The following is a 12,865-nucleotide window of genomic DNA, read 5'->3' on the forward strand; positions in this document are numbered from 1 at the left end:
CGTCGCCTACGCAAGTCCCGCAGGACACACGTCCGTGACGTCAACGGTGCGCGGCACCCGAAGCACGCCAAGGACGTGCAACGAAACGACCTCCGTCGTTTCGGATGGCCTGCCCTTCCGGGCGTAATGGCCAATAGCCAACCACGGTCCCGAGGACGCGTGGAAACGGAGCTCCGAGAGCTCCGGCTCGCAGGACGACCAAGTCGCTCCTGCGAGAAAGCCAAGTTCCCAGTGGACACTTGGACGACGGAGCGCGAACGCTCTAGGACTGCGACCGAGCCGCTCCAAAACCGCCAAGGCCCCCTACGGACACTTGGGCAATAAGGGAGCTCGAAGCTCCGAGGAGACGGTCGAGTCGCTCCTAAGATCACGGCAACGCCGTGAGTCCGAGATCACAAAACGAGATTCGAACCATTTGCCTCAACCCAGCAGGGTTGTATCGGCGCCACCTTCAACTCAGCAGAGTCTATAGAGCAGTGGTTCGAATCTGAACGAAATACCGATCGCCCTAGGAAGCGCGTCGGTAATCACCAGTACACGATGCACTAACGCGTAGCATTACTTGCTACCTAAACTGGCCAGGCAGAAGACAAGACAAGGCATCGCGCGCCTGGTTATATATCCGGGCGGTCGAATCTTGCCCGCGGGCAGCGGAATCGCGAGCCGCGCCGTGTAGCGGCCGCGGTTGGACCTAGTGGGGGTCCCGCGCGCTCGCTCGCGAGAACCCGAGTCCCCCGCCGCCAGCGAGAACGCCCCGGGCACCAGGCCGCCCGCCTTGCAGCGTTGACTCGCACCGACTTTCCGTACGGCATCACGTGCCGTACGGAACAATATATATATATGTATATGTATATACATTATATTTGTATTTCTGTTTCAGTAAATAAGAAAATAATAGATATTCTTTGCACTATAAAAGAGCAAAATAATCAGATATTAGCTCATGTTAGCAAACTTCAAGCTAAAGGTGCTGTCAGTTTTTCTTTGCCCGAAAATTTTCCTGTAAATCTACCATTGCACACGAATAAAAGTGTAGACATCTTGGAAAGGTACATTGCAGATGAAGCTAATTCACATCTTTTGGTAAATATTCTGTTTCTATTTCCATAGTAATATTGAAGATTTATTTTAATATTTCTTGTGAAAGTTTTATATTTCCATAATTCTTCTATCGATTAAATTTGCATTTTCTTGTTATTCTATTTGCGTTATTTTTTGTTTGCTATATATTACACTGAAACATTTTTCATGCATAATTATGCATGAATTATATATAATTATGCATGAACAATGTTTCAATGAAAATAATGTTAGACTATTAAAACAAATCATTGTTATATTTTGATGGAAATTAATTGGAAATTTCGTTTGTAGTCTTCATTTCTATCTAATCTAGGAGGTCGGGACATTGCAAGCAAGACAAATAAAATTTTGAAGCAGTTATTTTCAGATAAATTGTCTCAAAACTATAGCTTTTACGGAAAAAGATCAGGAAAAAAACCATTTTCTTCCTTATTGTTGACAAATATTATAATAAGTAAGATAATTGTTTATTATTCTAAATGAAAACGTCTAAGTAATTACAGTCTAAATAATTACAATAATCTTTTTATATGTTAGATTTTAATTGAAAAATATATTAAGACATATTACATTTGTAGTCATTTCATAAATATTAAGCTATTTTGTCATCCCAATTGTTTCAGACACTGTTAAATCTACGACACCAGGTGCGAACAATCAAGCTATTGAAGATTCCATAAAAGTCTGGTTAAAACACGTTCCTCAACGTGTAAAAAAGAAGAATATATAGTTGCATCATGTCTTTAAAGTCATATAGAAAGCATTGCGTTGGAAAACGGCAGATATACAGAAGAATTGCCAATGAAAAGGTAAAATTGTTTAAAGAATTGATTGTGTCCGATTCTCAAGAGCATAATGAAGACACAAATGCAAAACGTACTACAATAACAGATTACAATAGCAGTGAAGAAATAATGTGTAATGACATTTCTGTTGATAACATTAATACTTTTGATGAGTGTACTGAAAATCGAACATCTTTAAATTTAAGTTACGAGTTAGACAATTTAGTTAATGATATAGAGGAGGAAAACACATCTAATTTAAATCTTCGTGAGTTGATTAAACACTGGACTGTTATTAAACATAATATCATTCATTCTGCCTTAACAGATCTTTTACATATTTTGCATAAGTTTCATCCAGAATTACCTTTGAACTCTAAAACTTTGTTACAAACTCCAGTATCTATAAATAAAAAGTAGTTAGATACTGGGGAATACTGTCATATTGGTTTAGTACAGAATTTAGAATATATTTCTAAATTTTATGCTGGATCTACTTTGGAGCTAAGTTTTAATATTGACGGTCTCCCTTTATTTAATAGCACAAACAAATATTTATGGCCTATTTTAGGTCTTGTAAAAAATATGCAAATGGTTCCATTCGTTGTAGGAGTTTTTTATGGTCACTCTAAACCGTCGCCCTTACATTTATAACTTGCAGATTTTATAGAAGAACTATCTTTATTGTTAAAAAGTGGACTTGAAATACATGATAAACACTTTAATATAAAAATTCATAGTTTTATATGTGATGCTCCTGCTCGGGCTTATATGAAACAAATAAAAAATCATAATGGATATTCTTCTTGCGAAAAATGTGAAGAAAGTGGTACATATTTTGAAGGGCGTATTATTTTGAGAAATATTCATGCAAAACGAAGAACAGATGAGTCATTTGTCTTACAACTTGATGAAGAGCATCATATTGGCATTTCGCTCCTTCTCGAACTAAAATGTGGAATGGTAACACAATTTCCACTCGATTACATGCATGCAGTATGTTTGGGTGTTACCAAAGAACTATTACATACTTGGGTCAGTGGTAAACGTAAGGTTAAATTATGTTATCGCTTAATTGATTTAATATCTCAGAAATTAGTTACATTTAGTTCATTTATGCCTTCAGAATTTAATTGAAAACCGCGAAGCTTAACAGAGTTATCTAGATGGAAAGCAACCGAATTTAGAAGTTTTTTAGTTTATTTGGGACCTTGTTTTGATGGATATACTTGACATATCAATTTATGAACATTTTCTCCTATTCCATTCAGTTATATCCATTCTCCTTTTGAAACATAATAATAAATTAGGCTTACTATTAGCGCAGGAATTACTTGAAACTTTTATTAATCACGCAGAAACAATTTATGGCCCTGAGTTTTATGTATACAATGTGCACATACTGTGCCACTTAACAAGTGATATACGACGGTATGGACCTTTAGATAATTGGTCTTGTTTTCCATATGAAAATTATTTGGGTAAATTAAAAAATTTAGTAAAATCATCTCGTAAACTACTTGAACAAGCATGTCGTAGATTACATGAAATATTTTTAAGTAATAATCATTACCAAGGACCAAATAACCCAGTTCTTCAGCATTTTTTAGAACACAATAATGGTCCATTATTAAGTAATATTAATGTTTTTAAACAATTTAAAAAGATTAATAATACTAATTACATTTTATCCATCCAAATTTATAACTACATATGGTGCAACAAAATTAATTCGGAAACAATATATGTCATATGAATCACTTTACTTATATCCATTTGATTCTAAACAATTAAACATTGTTCGTGTAAAGAATTTATGTGAACAATTAGAAGTATGGGATATTGATCATATAAAAGCAAAATGTATTCTTCTACCTCTCAATGATGAAAATTGGGTATGTACTCCTCTTCTTCATATGTAACATTAAGAAGCAATGTTTGTAGTACACATGTTTAATTATTGATAATCTCGTAATTATTTTATTTTTGCGCAATAAACGTAATTGTAATGTTTTTATATTTTATTTCTTTAAGTATATATCTTATTATTGTTTGATAGAACTCTTCAATTTAATTAAAAATTTTAATTATAATAAATACATGTGTTTCAGAACGAATTATTTTATGTTTATAATAATGTTTGATATTCATATTACGTTCCAAAGAATTGTTACGTTAATTTTAACATTGTTAAAATATTTAGTTTTCTGTGCAATAAATAAAAATAAATGTATTCATATGATACCTTTCAGTTCTTACTTACAATTGCAACTGACTCGTAGAATCAATATTGTTTATTTAGATAATATTGAGATAAATATTTAACTTATAAATATTTAACACTTTAAAATATGATTTTTCTTTTCGCTTAGTTCATCGCTGTAAAACTTAATTATATTTAAAACATAAGCCAGAAAATATACATTAAAAATGCTTCCAAAAAATATGGTAAAATAAAACGATATATAAAATAATAATAAATTAAATAAATATCTAATGTTATGTAGACTGATGTTTTAGACATCATTCTGCTATTTGGTTTATTGACCTTTACTGACCGTCAGCTTTACTGACGTACTTAAAGTTCGGTTGCACTAACTTATTTGGTTTTAAGCGAAATTTAACAATTTTAAATTTGTTATACTAAGTAGAAACGTCATCCAAAGTACTATAATTTGCATAAATCGCAATAAGATAAGCGCATATTATAATATTTTCAATGACGTTTTTACTTTAGTATAACGAATTTAAAATTTTTTATTTCTCGCTTATACCCAAAATAACGTTAGTACAACCGAATTTTAGTACATCAATAAAATACCAAATAGAAGAATGTTGTCTAAAACAGTCTAAATAACATATTATTGACGTCGTTAATACGTCATTCTGGAGTATATTATTCACGTCATTGTACGTTTAAAAGTAACGTTTAATTGATGTTACCAAATGACGTCTTTGGTCTGTGACTTAGGACCGTCAAAAAGACGGCATTTGTAGGTTAATTTAAAGAATAAATGACGTAACATCTGACGTAAGAATGACATGATTATGACGAGTGTCTGTTACCTGGGAATTCTTTAATAACAGGAGCTATGATTCCAAAGAACTTAGCTATAAAAGTTATGCCAAAAATATTGTCATTTAAATTAGTTAAGCCTCAAACACCAAATACTTCTGTCGTAACTCACACAACGGACTTAACACAATACTTAACCACAGTGCGTTTGATGAATAAGATGAGTTCTTCCAGTATTCAATTGCATGAAAGTCCTTCCATTATAGCAACAAGCTCTACGCAGCATACAGATACAATTATGAGTTCATTGGATTTTTCGATTATAAACTCAGATTCTTCCACAGTTATGGAAAAGGAACTTATGACAGATAATGAAAAAGAGAATGATTCTGTTTTCAACAGTGATGGTCATTTTATTTGGAGTCATAAAAGCATAATGTTATTTTTCTCAGAATATGAAGAACATGAGAAAAAGTTTCAAAAACGGAAATATCAAAGTAAGGAGGCTATGTTTCAAGCGTTAGCAGAGTCATTCCAAAAGAAAGGTTATATAAATGCTACCAAAAATCATATGAAAAATAAATTTAAATTATTGAAGAAGAAATGGGATATACATATTAAACGGACCACTGGAAAAAACAACTCTGGGAAAGGCACAAAACCTCTTCCATATGAAGAGTAAATTTTATGTTCATTCTGTTTCTTGTATGTGTCATAATTTTAAATGGAATACTTTCAATTGATACTGAGAAAACATGAAAGTTTGAAGATATCTAAAAGATATGTTTTAAATATTTTCTAAGAAATGTAGATATTTTCTAAGAAAAGATATTTTTAAAAAATATTTAAAAGATATCTTTTAGAAATATCTTGAAGATATCTATAATGAGATATCTTTTACATATCTTTAAGATCTCGATGTTTTCTAGATCTTAATATGTCCTTAAATATCTTTCAAATAACTTAAGTATATTTTTCGATATCTAAAATAAAATTTGTAAACGTTTTAAAATATCACGTCTTAAAGTGTAAGATGTTTTTCTACATTTCATCGAAATATATTAAAGATATCTTAACTTGTTGCATAAGATATCGGTAAATATGCAGTATAACGCCCTCATCTTAGATTTTTTTGAAATTTTGAAAATTTGTGTATTTTAATGCGTAGAATTGATTTCTGCAAACGAAAATTGTCGCTCATGTATCGTTTCTTTTTTTAATTAAAAGTTTTATGATGTCGGTAAGTAAGAAAGTGATAAAATTGGTAAACTTTATTGATAAAGCTAGCTCGAATACGTCTAACTTCAGTTATATTCCTAAATAAGTTTACTTTCATCTGTAATCGTAATCTCAAAACCTAAAAATGGGATATTCAGTGGAACAAATTAATAATAATCCTTGGCTTGGAGTTCAAGATATAGTCGGTGATGCAAAATTATGGCCTAAATTTATCAGAAAAATGTTCTGGAATAGAAATTTAACTGATCATAATCGGATAATTTTAGTAAACTTCACATATATAAATGCGATAATTATACAGAATACCTCCCTCACCTCTGATATCGACGAAAAAATATTTCATCGACGCGTTTTTGCAAGGGAAACAACTTTTCTATTTGAAAAAATCGTCGCTCTGCCTTGTAGAGCGAAATATAAATTGTTAAAGTTGATGACAATTTAGATTAGGAAATCTGTCACGGAGGCGACAGATAAATAAAATTCCGGATGGATTTGCAACTTTCCACGCGTAACGAGGACGGGGTGGGTGCGGGAGGGGGGCCGAAGGCCCCCCCGCATCCCCCGTGTGTGTGTGTGTGTGTGTACATATGTTTGAGACATTTTTATTTATTAAACATGAATTTGTAGCTCATGTATTAGTGGTTATTAAAAAAAAATAACCACTAACACATGAGCTACAAATTTATATGTTTAATAAATGAAAATGTCTCAACATATGTATACACACACACACACACACACACACACGGGGGGTGCGAGGGGGGGCTTTCGGCCCCCCTTCCCGCACTCACCCCGTCCTCGTTACGCGTGGAAAGTTGCAAACTCATTCGGAATCTTGCTTCGCATTAAAAAATGTTTTGTCAGATTATTTAGGTTATAACACCCAACTGTGTTAACAACTCAATATAATTGAAGTTTGACGATATAATATAACTGAAGTTAGACGTATTCGAGCTAGCTTTATCAATAAAGTTTACCAATTTTATCACTTTCTTACTTACCGACATCATAAAACTTTTAATTAAAAAAAGAAACGATACATGAGCGACAATTTTCGTTTGCAGAAATCAATTCTACGCATTAAAATACACAAATTTTCAAAATTTCAAAAAAATCTAAGGTGAGGACGTTATACTGCATATGGTATTTACCAAAAACATATATGTTGTTACAGATCTATTGGGCTTGAATTTTATTTGGCCAAATCGTCACTGAACCATTGTGTAAGACATGTTGTTAAAGCTCTTTATGATATAGGAAGTAATTTTATCAAATGGCCATCTGTGGATCGCATAAATGTTATAATGGAGAAGTTTGCAAGAATAGCTGATCAACAAAATGTTATTGGTGCTATTGACTGTACACATATTGAAATTCCAGCACCATATGTAAGTATCTACAACATTATTTTATTTTATTTCCAACTTAATACTTTTTTATTTTCATCATCAAGAAGTTGTATTAATGTTAATATTAGTTATTTATTTTATTATGAAGATAAATGCTCAATCTTATCTGACAAGAAAATACAGACATGCAGTTACACTTCAAGCTGTATGTGATACAGACCCATATTATTTCATTGATTGCTTTGCTAGATATCTTGGGTCAGTAAGTGATATTAGAATTTTCAGAAATTCTGATTTGTGGCAGGCTATTCATAGAAATCGTCGCTTATTCTTTCCAAACGAGGAATTTATTATAGGGGATAAAGCTTGTCCCTTACTGAGTTGGTGCTTAATATCTTTTAAAGATAATGGCCATTTGACACAAGTAAGTATATTTTATAATTCTAAAAACAAATATTAAATTATTCTAACTTAATTTGTTGAAACTATATTGATATTGAATTTTCTGCTCGTTCTCTTTCTCTCTCTCTCTCTCTCTCTCTCTCTCTCTCTCTCTCTCTCTTTCTCTCTCTCTCTCTTTGTGGTACATATATGTGTTTCTTATATTTTTATTGTATATTTTTTTTCTTACAGGTCGAAAACAATTTTAATCATATATTATGTCAAACCAGACAAACAATTGAGCGAGCATTCGCATTATTGAAAGGCCGCTTTAGATGCTTAACCGTTTGACTGCTAAGCAATTCTTGCAAAAACGCACGAAAACTGCGGGACATATTTTGACTTAATGTTGTCAAATAAAACACTCTCATTTAGACAAATATCAATCAATTTTAATAATTCTTTTCGTATTATAAAGAAACAATATTAATTGTGATTGTGAATAAGAAAAAATAAACATTAAATTGTTTTTTTCTTTGAAAATTAAAATTTATAAAAAGATAACTTAAAGTTTATTGATCTTCTCTTATGATCAGCACGTAAAGGATCATTTTGATTAGGGGAAGATCACTGACTCTTACATGAAAAATTTATGTATAACAACTATGTTTTGCCGCACAAATAGCGTGAAGGCCTTTTTTACAACAAGCGCAAATAAGGTGGGATCGCTTGATCCCGCTCCTTCTGTTGCTACACACCGCACATTGTCGTAAGTTACGTCCCGGTAATTTTTCAAGCGCAAATTTTTTGGTTGATGAAGATAGTTGTGTTGACACGCTATTTTTATGATTCATCCACTCCTTTTCGATATCGTCAATAATTTTTGATGTGAATTTGAGCCGGTTCATTTTTTTTTCGGTAGTGTTGGAAACATACAAAATATAAGAGTTCAGCACCATTCTTCCAAATATGTTGAATACTACTTTTTTCCAATATTTTAGGGTTCTTCGCTCGTCTAAATACGCGTATAACATTTTGTCGCACTCGTCCACACCTCCCATGTATTTGTTGTAGTCATCAATCATGCTTGATTTCGTCTTTTCGTATTCAAAATTCCCTTTCTTTTTCTTGATCGTCACACTATTAGTATCCGAGTTGGATGAAATCAATATGACTGGGTTTGGTTTGGACTTTTTGTCCCTGAAAGAGCACATCAATACATTTTCATGTGCCATGTATTTCGCTTCTCCTACGATTGCTTTCTTAGCTTCTGGAGGAATCTCTTTTCTGTTACGTCTAATTGTTCCAGTTAGATATGTATTTTGTTTCAAAAGGGCTTTGGCCAAGCGTAAGCTTGTGTAAAAATTATCTGTAAACAGATGATAGCCTTTATGCAGATAATTTCCAATTGAAAGCAATTTTTGCGCAACCGTAAATCCAAGACCATATTTTTGTACTAAATCTCTGTCATCTGTATTTTTAGCTCCTTTGTAGCAAAAAAAACCCAAGCAATATTTAGAAATCGAGTCGCACAACATCCAAAATTTGATCCCCCATTTATGGTGTTTTTTGTTTGGGATGTATTGTTTTATGGCAGAATGACAGTGAGTACCAACTAACGACTCGTCGATAGATAATTGTTGATTTGGTATATAATGCCGCTGAAATACAGTATTTGCATGTTTGACAAGCATATCAAACCTGCCACATGGGTCATAATTCGGATGGCCTGGTTCAAATAATAACGTATTGTCAATCAAGTGAAAAAAGTTCAAAATCAGTTGAAACCTATCCCTTGAAAACATTGTCCTAAACCATGGTATATGTCGGGAACCTTTTATCCAATAACTATCAATTGTTGGCCTTCTCGTAATCCCCATTTCGAGTAAGACTGCAATAAAGGCTTTTATTTCGTATATTGTTGTCGGCGTCCACTTTTTTGCTCGAGAATTATTCGAAACAGTGTGCGAGGCAAAAAACTGGGTAGCATATCGATTTGTTTCCCTTACGATAGTTTCAAGCAGTGATGTGGTAAAAAATAAATTGAAATATGTTATGGGTGTAGCATCGGGGGAAGGCGTACATCTAGGTCCAGGAGTCTCGAAAAAATTATTTGTTGCTTTGGAAAACACATTTGTCGGAGGAATATTCGTAAAAGTTGGTGTTTCTTCTGTTTCTGAAGATGAAGATGAGATAGAAGACTCACTTTCAATCCTCAGTCTTTTTCTTTGATGAGTTATAATAATGCTATCATCACTATTTGTGTCTGTTCTTTCACCATCCTCAGAATCACTAGCAATCGAATCAACGTCCGAAATAATAGCCCGTGACATGGTTATTTTTTAAAAATAATATATAAAAACGGTAAAAAGTTATTTTAGAATGCACTCGTGTTACAAAGTACGCGTGAGGTCAGATTACGTTCACTTCCACGGAGCAACAAAGACATATTGAAACTCGCAGCGCAAAAGCGCTGCATCGCGGTTTTCGAGACAAATGAACGCAGCGCTTTTGCGCCGCGTAGCAGTGAAACGGTTAAAATATTTGTATATGGCACGCATTGATTTGATACCAGCAACTATATTAGCCTGTTGCGTCCTTCATAACATGTTTAAACTCTGGTGAAGAAATAGAAACTTATCTGATTGAAGAAGAACAAAGAAGGGAACGTGATACAGAGCAAGAAGAGCATCATGGACAAGTTGAAGAACAATACGACAATGACGGTGTAATAAAACGTAATAACATTGCACGAAAGTTATTTAGAGAAAGAGTATAGTAACCTGTGATGTTATCAATATAATTATATTTCAATATATGTTTTTATTTTATATAAAAGAAATTAAATATTACATGCAGAAACTATGTGTATGCTCATATTCAAAACGGTTTGCACACTTTTTATCGAATGAAATTGCTGCGCATCCAGCTGTCAAATATGAGAGCTACTGCTGACATATATGTGCGGTATTCGGTCCTAACAAGAGACGAAAGTGACAGTACACGGTGACCGTAAATATAATGCATGTTATTAATAAAGATAAAGATTAGATTATATACGACGTTGCATATATAAATTTTCTTTTAATTTATTTTAACGTATAATTATAATTAGTAGTATAATCTAAGAAGCAAATTTACAAGCGGGATAATGAAAATAATTTAATAATTTAAAGTTCTTCCGGCGGTGCAAGAAAGAAGTTACATCGGTCTTGAGCGACAACTATGAACGATGTCTTCAATTTCTGCGAGCGTAATTCTGCGGTTGAAAAGTGTTTATTTTAAGGCGACTTTAAGAAGAGTAATCATACTGTAATTAGTCAATTTTTTACTGCTTACGTTTTACTGCATACCCGTACTGCCATAGAATGGATCTCCGATTTCCACGTTTTTTTTTAGTCTGCGTCCTATTGTTGTTCTAGATATAATATCGCGAATTGATGGAAAGCTGTTTTCTCTAATAGAATGAATTATGTTATTATCTACTTCCTCCGTCATTTTCCTCCTCCCGTATTGAATGTCAGGATGTGCCCTTTCGCCTCATATTGTCGCAATATGTTGTAGACTGTGCGTCTCTACAATAGAATGTACTAATAAAAAAAATTAAAAAAAGTTAAAAAAATTTTTTTAAATTAAAAATTAAAAAATTAAAAGTTTAAATTAAAATTTAAAATTATACAGCGTACGAGGTGTATAATTTTAACTTTTAATTTAAACTTTTAATGACATACCAATCGTCAATTTTGTTCAAGACAATTCTGGAGTGCATACAGCGTTGATAGACCTTTAAGGTTGTGAAATTATTTATGATACTTTTTTTGTTTTTTCACAATTACACAACTTCAAAGGTCTATCAACGCTATCGTTATAAAAACTAAATAAAATGCCTGCTCTATTATCGGAGATGAAAAGAAGTCAAATACTGGCATATGCAAATGCAGGTCTTTCGCCTACGAGAATCGCAGGATTATTGAATATCTGTGTAAGTTTATAATGTTATATAATTATAGTTAATAGTACTTTTATTATTATACGCGAAAATAATACGCTTAAATGCTTAAAATATGGTAAAAATAAGATATAATAAGAAATATACATTATTCTTAGGCATACTTGTAAAAAGAATATAGAAAGATAAGATTTATAAAAATTCATATTTTGACAATTAAATTAGTGCATTCTATTGTAGAGACGCACAGTCTACAACATATTGCAACAATATGAGGCGGAAGGGCACATCCAGCCTAACATTCAACACGAGAGAAGGAGGAAAACGACGGAGGAAGAAGATAATAACATAATTGATTCTATTAGAGAAAACGGCTTTCGATCAACTCGCGAAATTAAAGAAAGGTTAAACTTAAACATATCGAGAACAACAATAGGACGCAAATTAAAAGAAAATGGTTATAAGTCTTGTCGTCCTGCGGAAAGGGAAAATGTAACTCCACGACACATGGAGCAAAGGATGGGTTTTGCCTTATATCATTTGGCATGGGAGAATGAATGGATGGATACGATTTTTTCAGATGAAAAAACTTTTCGCACGGATGAATCTGGACGAATGACGTTGTGGAGAACAACGGAGACGAGGTATGATCATCAAAATGTACGTTTCCGTAAAAAATGTGGACGCATTACCTTGGCTTTTTGGGGATGTATTTCCTAGCGTGGTCTTAGACCATTGGTACGTACCACGTCCCGCATGAATAGCAAAGAATACATCAACATATTAGCTAATGTGATGATTCCATATATTGCGGAAACTTTTAATGACATACCAATCGTCAACTTTGTTCAAGGCAACTCTGGAGTGCATACAGCGAGGGTTGTCCGCGATTGGCTGGCTGCACAACCCAACATCAGGACGTTGGAGTGGCCAGCAAAATCGCCCGACCTAAATGTCATTGAAAATCTTTGGGGCATGATAGTCCAATAATGGGATCCACTAACCACACGTTCCCGTGAAATTCTCGAACAACATGTTTTGACTCAATGGGAACGTTTTCGTA

General features: G+C 33.2%; 1 protein-coding gene across 1 annotated transcript; it reads left to right on the plus strand.

Annotated features, from left to right (window-relative positions):
- The first annotated feature begins 6,247 nt into the window (after positions 1–6,247).
- On the plus strand, positions 6,248–8,204 carry LOC105189070 (putative nuclease HARBI1). Its single transcript, XM_025307193.1, has 4 exons — positions 6,248–6,345; positions 7,298–7,511; positions 7,621–7,896; positions 8,106–8,204. Exons 1-4 carry the CDS (start codon positions 6,248–6,250, stop codon positions 8,202–8,204), a joined length of 687 nt encoding a protein of 228 aa, XP_025162978.1.
- The last annotated feature ends 4,661 nt before the right edge of the window (positions 8,205–12,865 follow it).

This window comes from Harpegnathos saltator, unplaced genomic scaffold (genome assembly GCF_003227715.2).
Source record: "Harpegnathos saltator strain DR-91 unplaced genomic scaffold, Hsal_v8.6 scaffold837, whole genome shotgun sequence".
Taxonomy (NCBI): Eukaryota; Metazoa; Arthropoda; class Insecta; order Hymenoptera; family Formicidae; genus Harpegnathos; species Harpegnathos saltator.

Bases quoted from the DNA above. Each gene is read 5' to 3' on its own strand.
- LOC105189070 (XM_025307193.1), top strand. From the start codon at position 6,248: ATGGGATATTCAGTGGAACAAATTAATAATAATCCTTGGCTTGGAGTT. The intron at 7,512-7,620 runs GTAAGTATCTAC...TTTATTATGAAG, and splicing joins TTGAAATTCCAGCACCATAT to ATAAATGCTCAATCTTATCT. The intron at 7,897-8,105 runs GTAAGTATATTT...TTTTTCTTACAG, and splicing joins ATAATGGCCATTTGACACAA to GTCGAAAACAATTTTAATCA.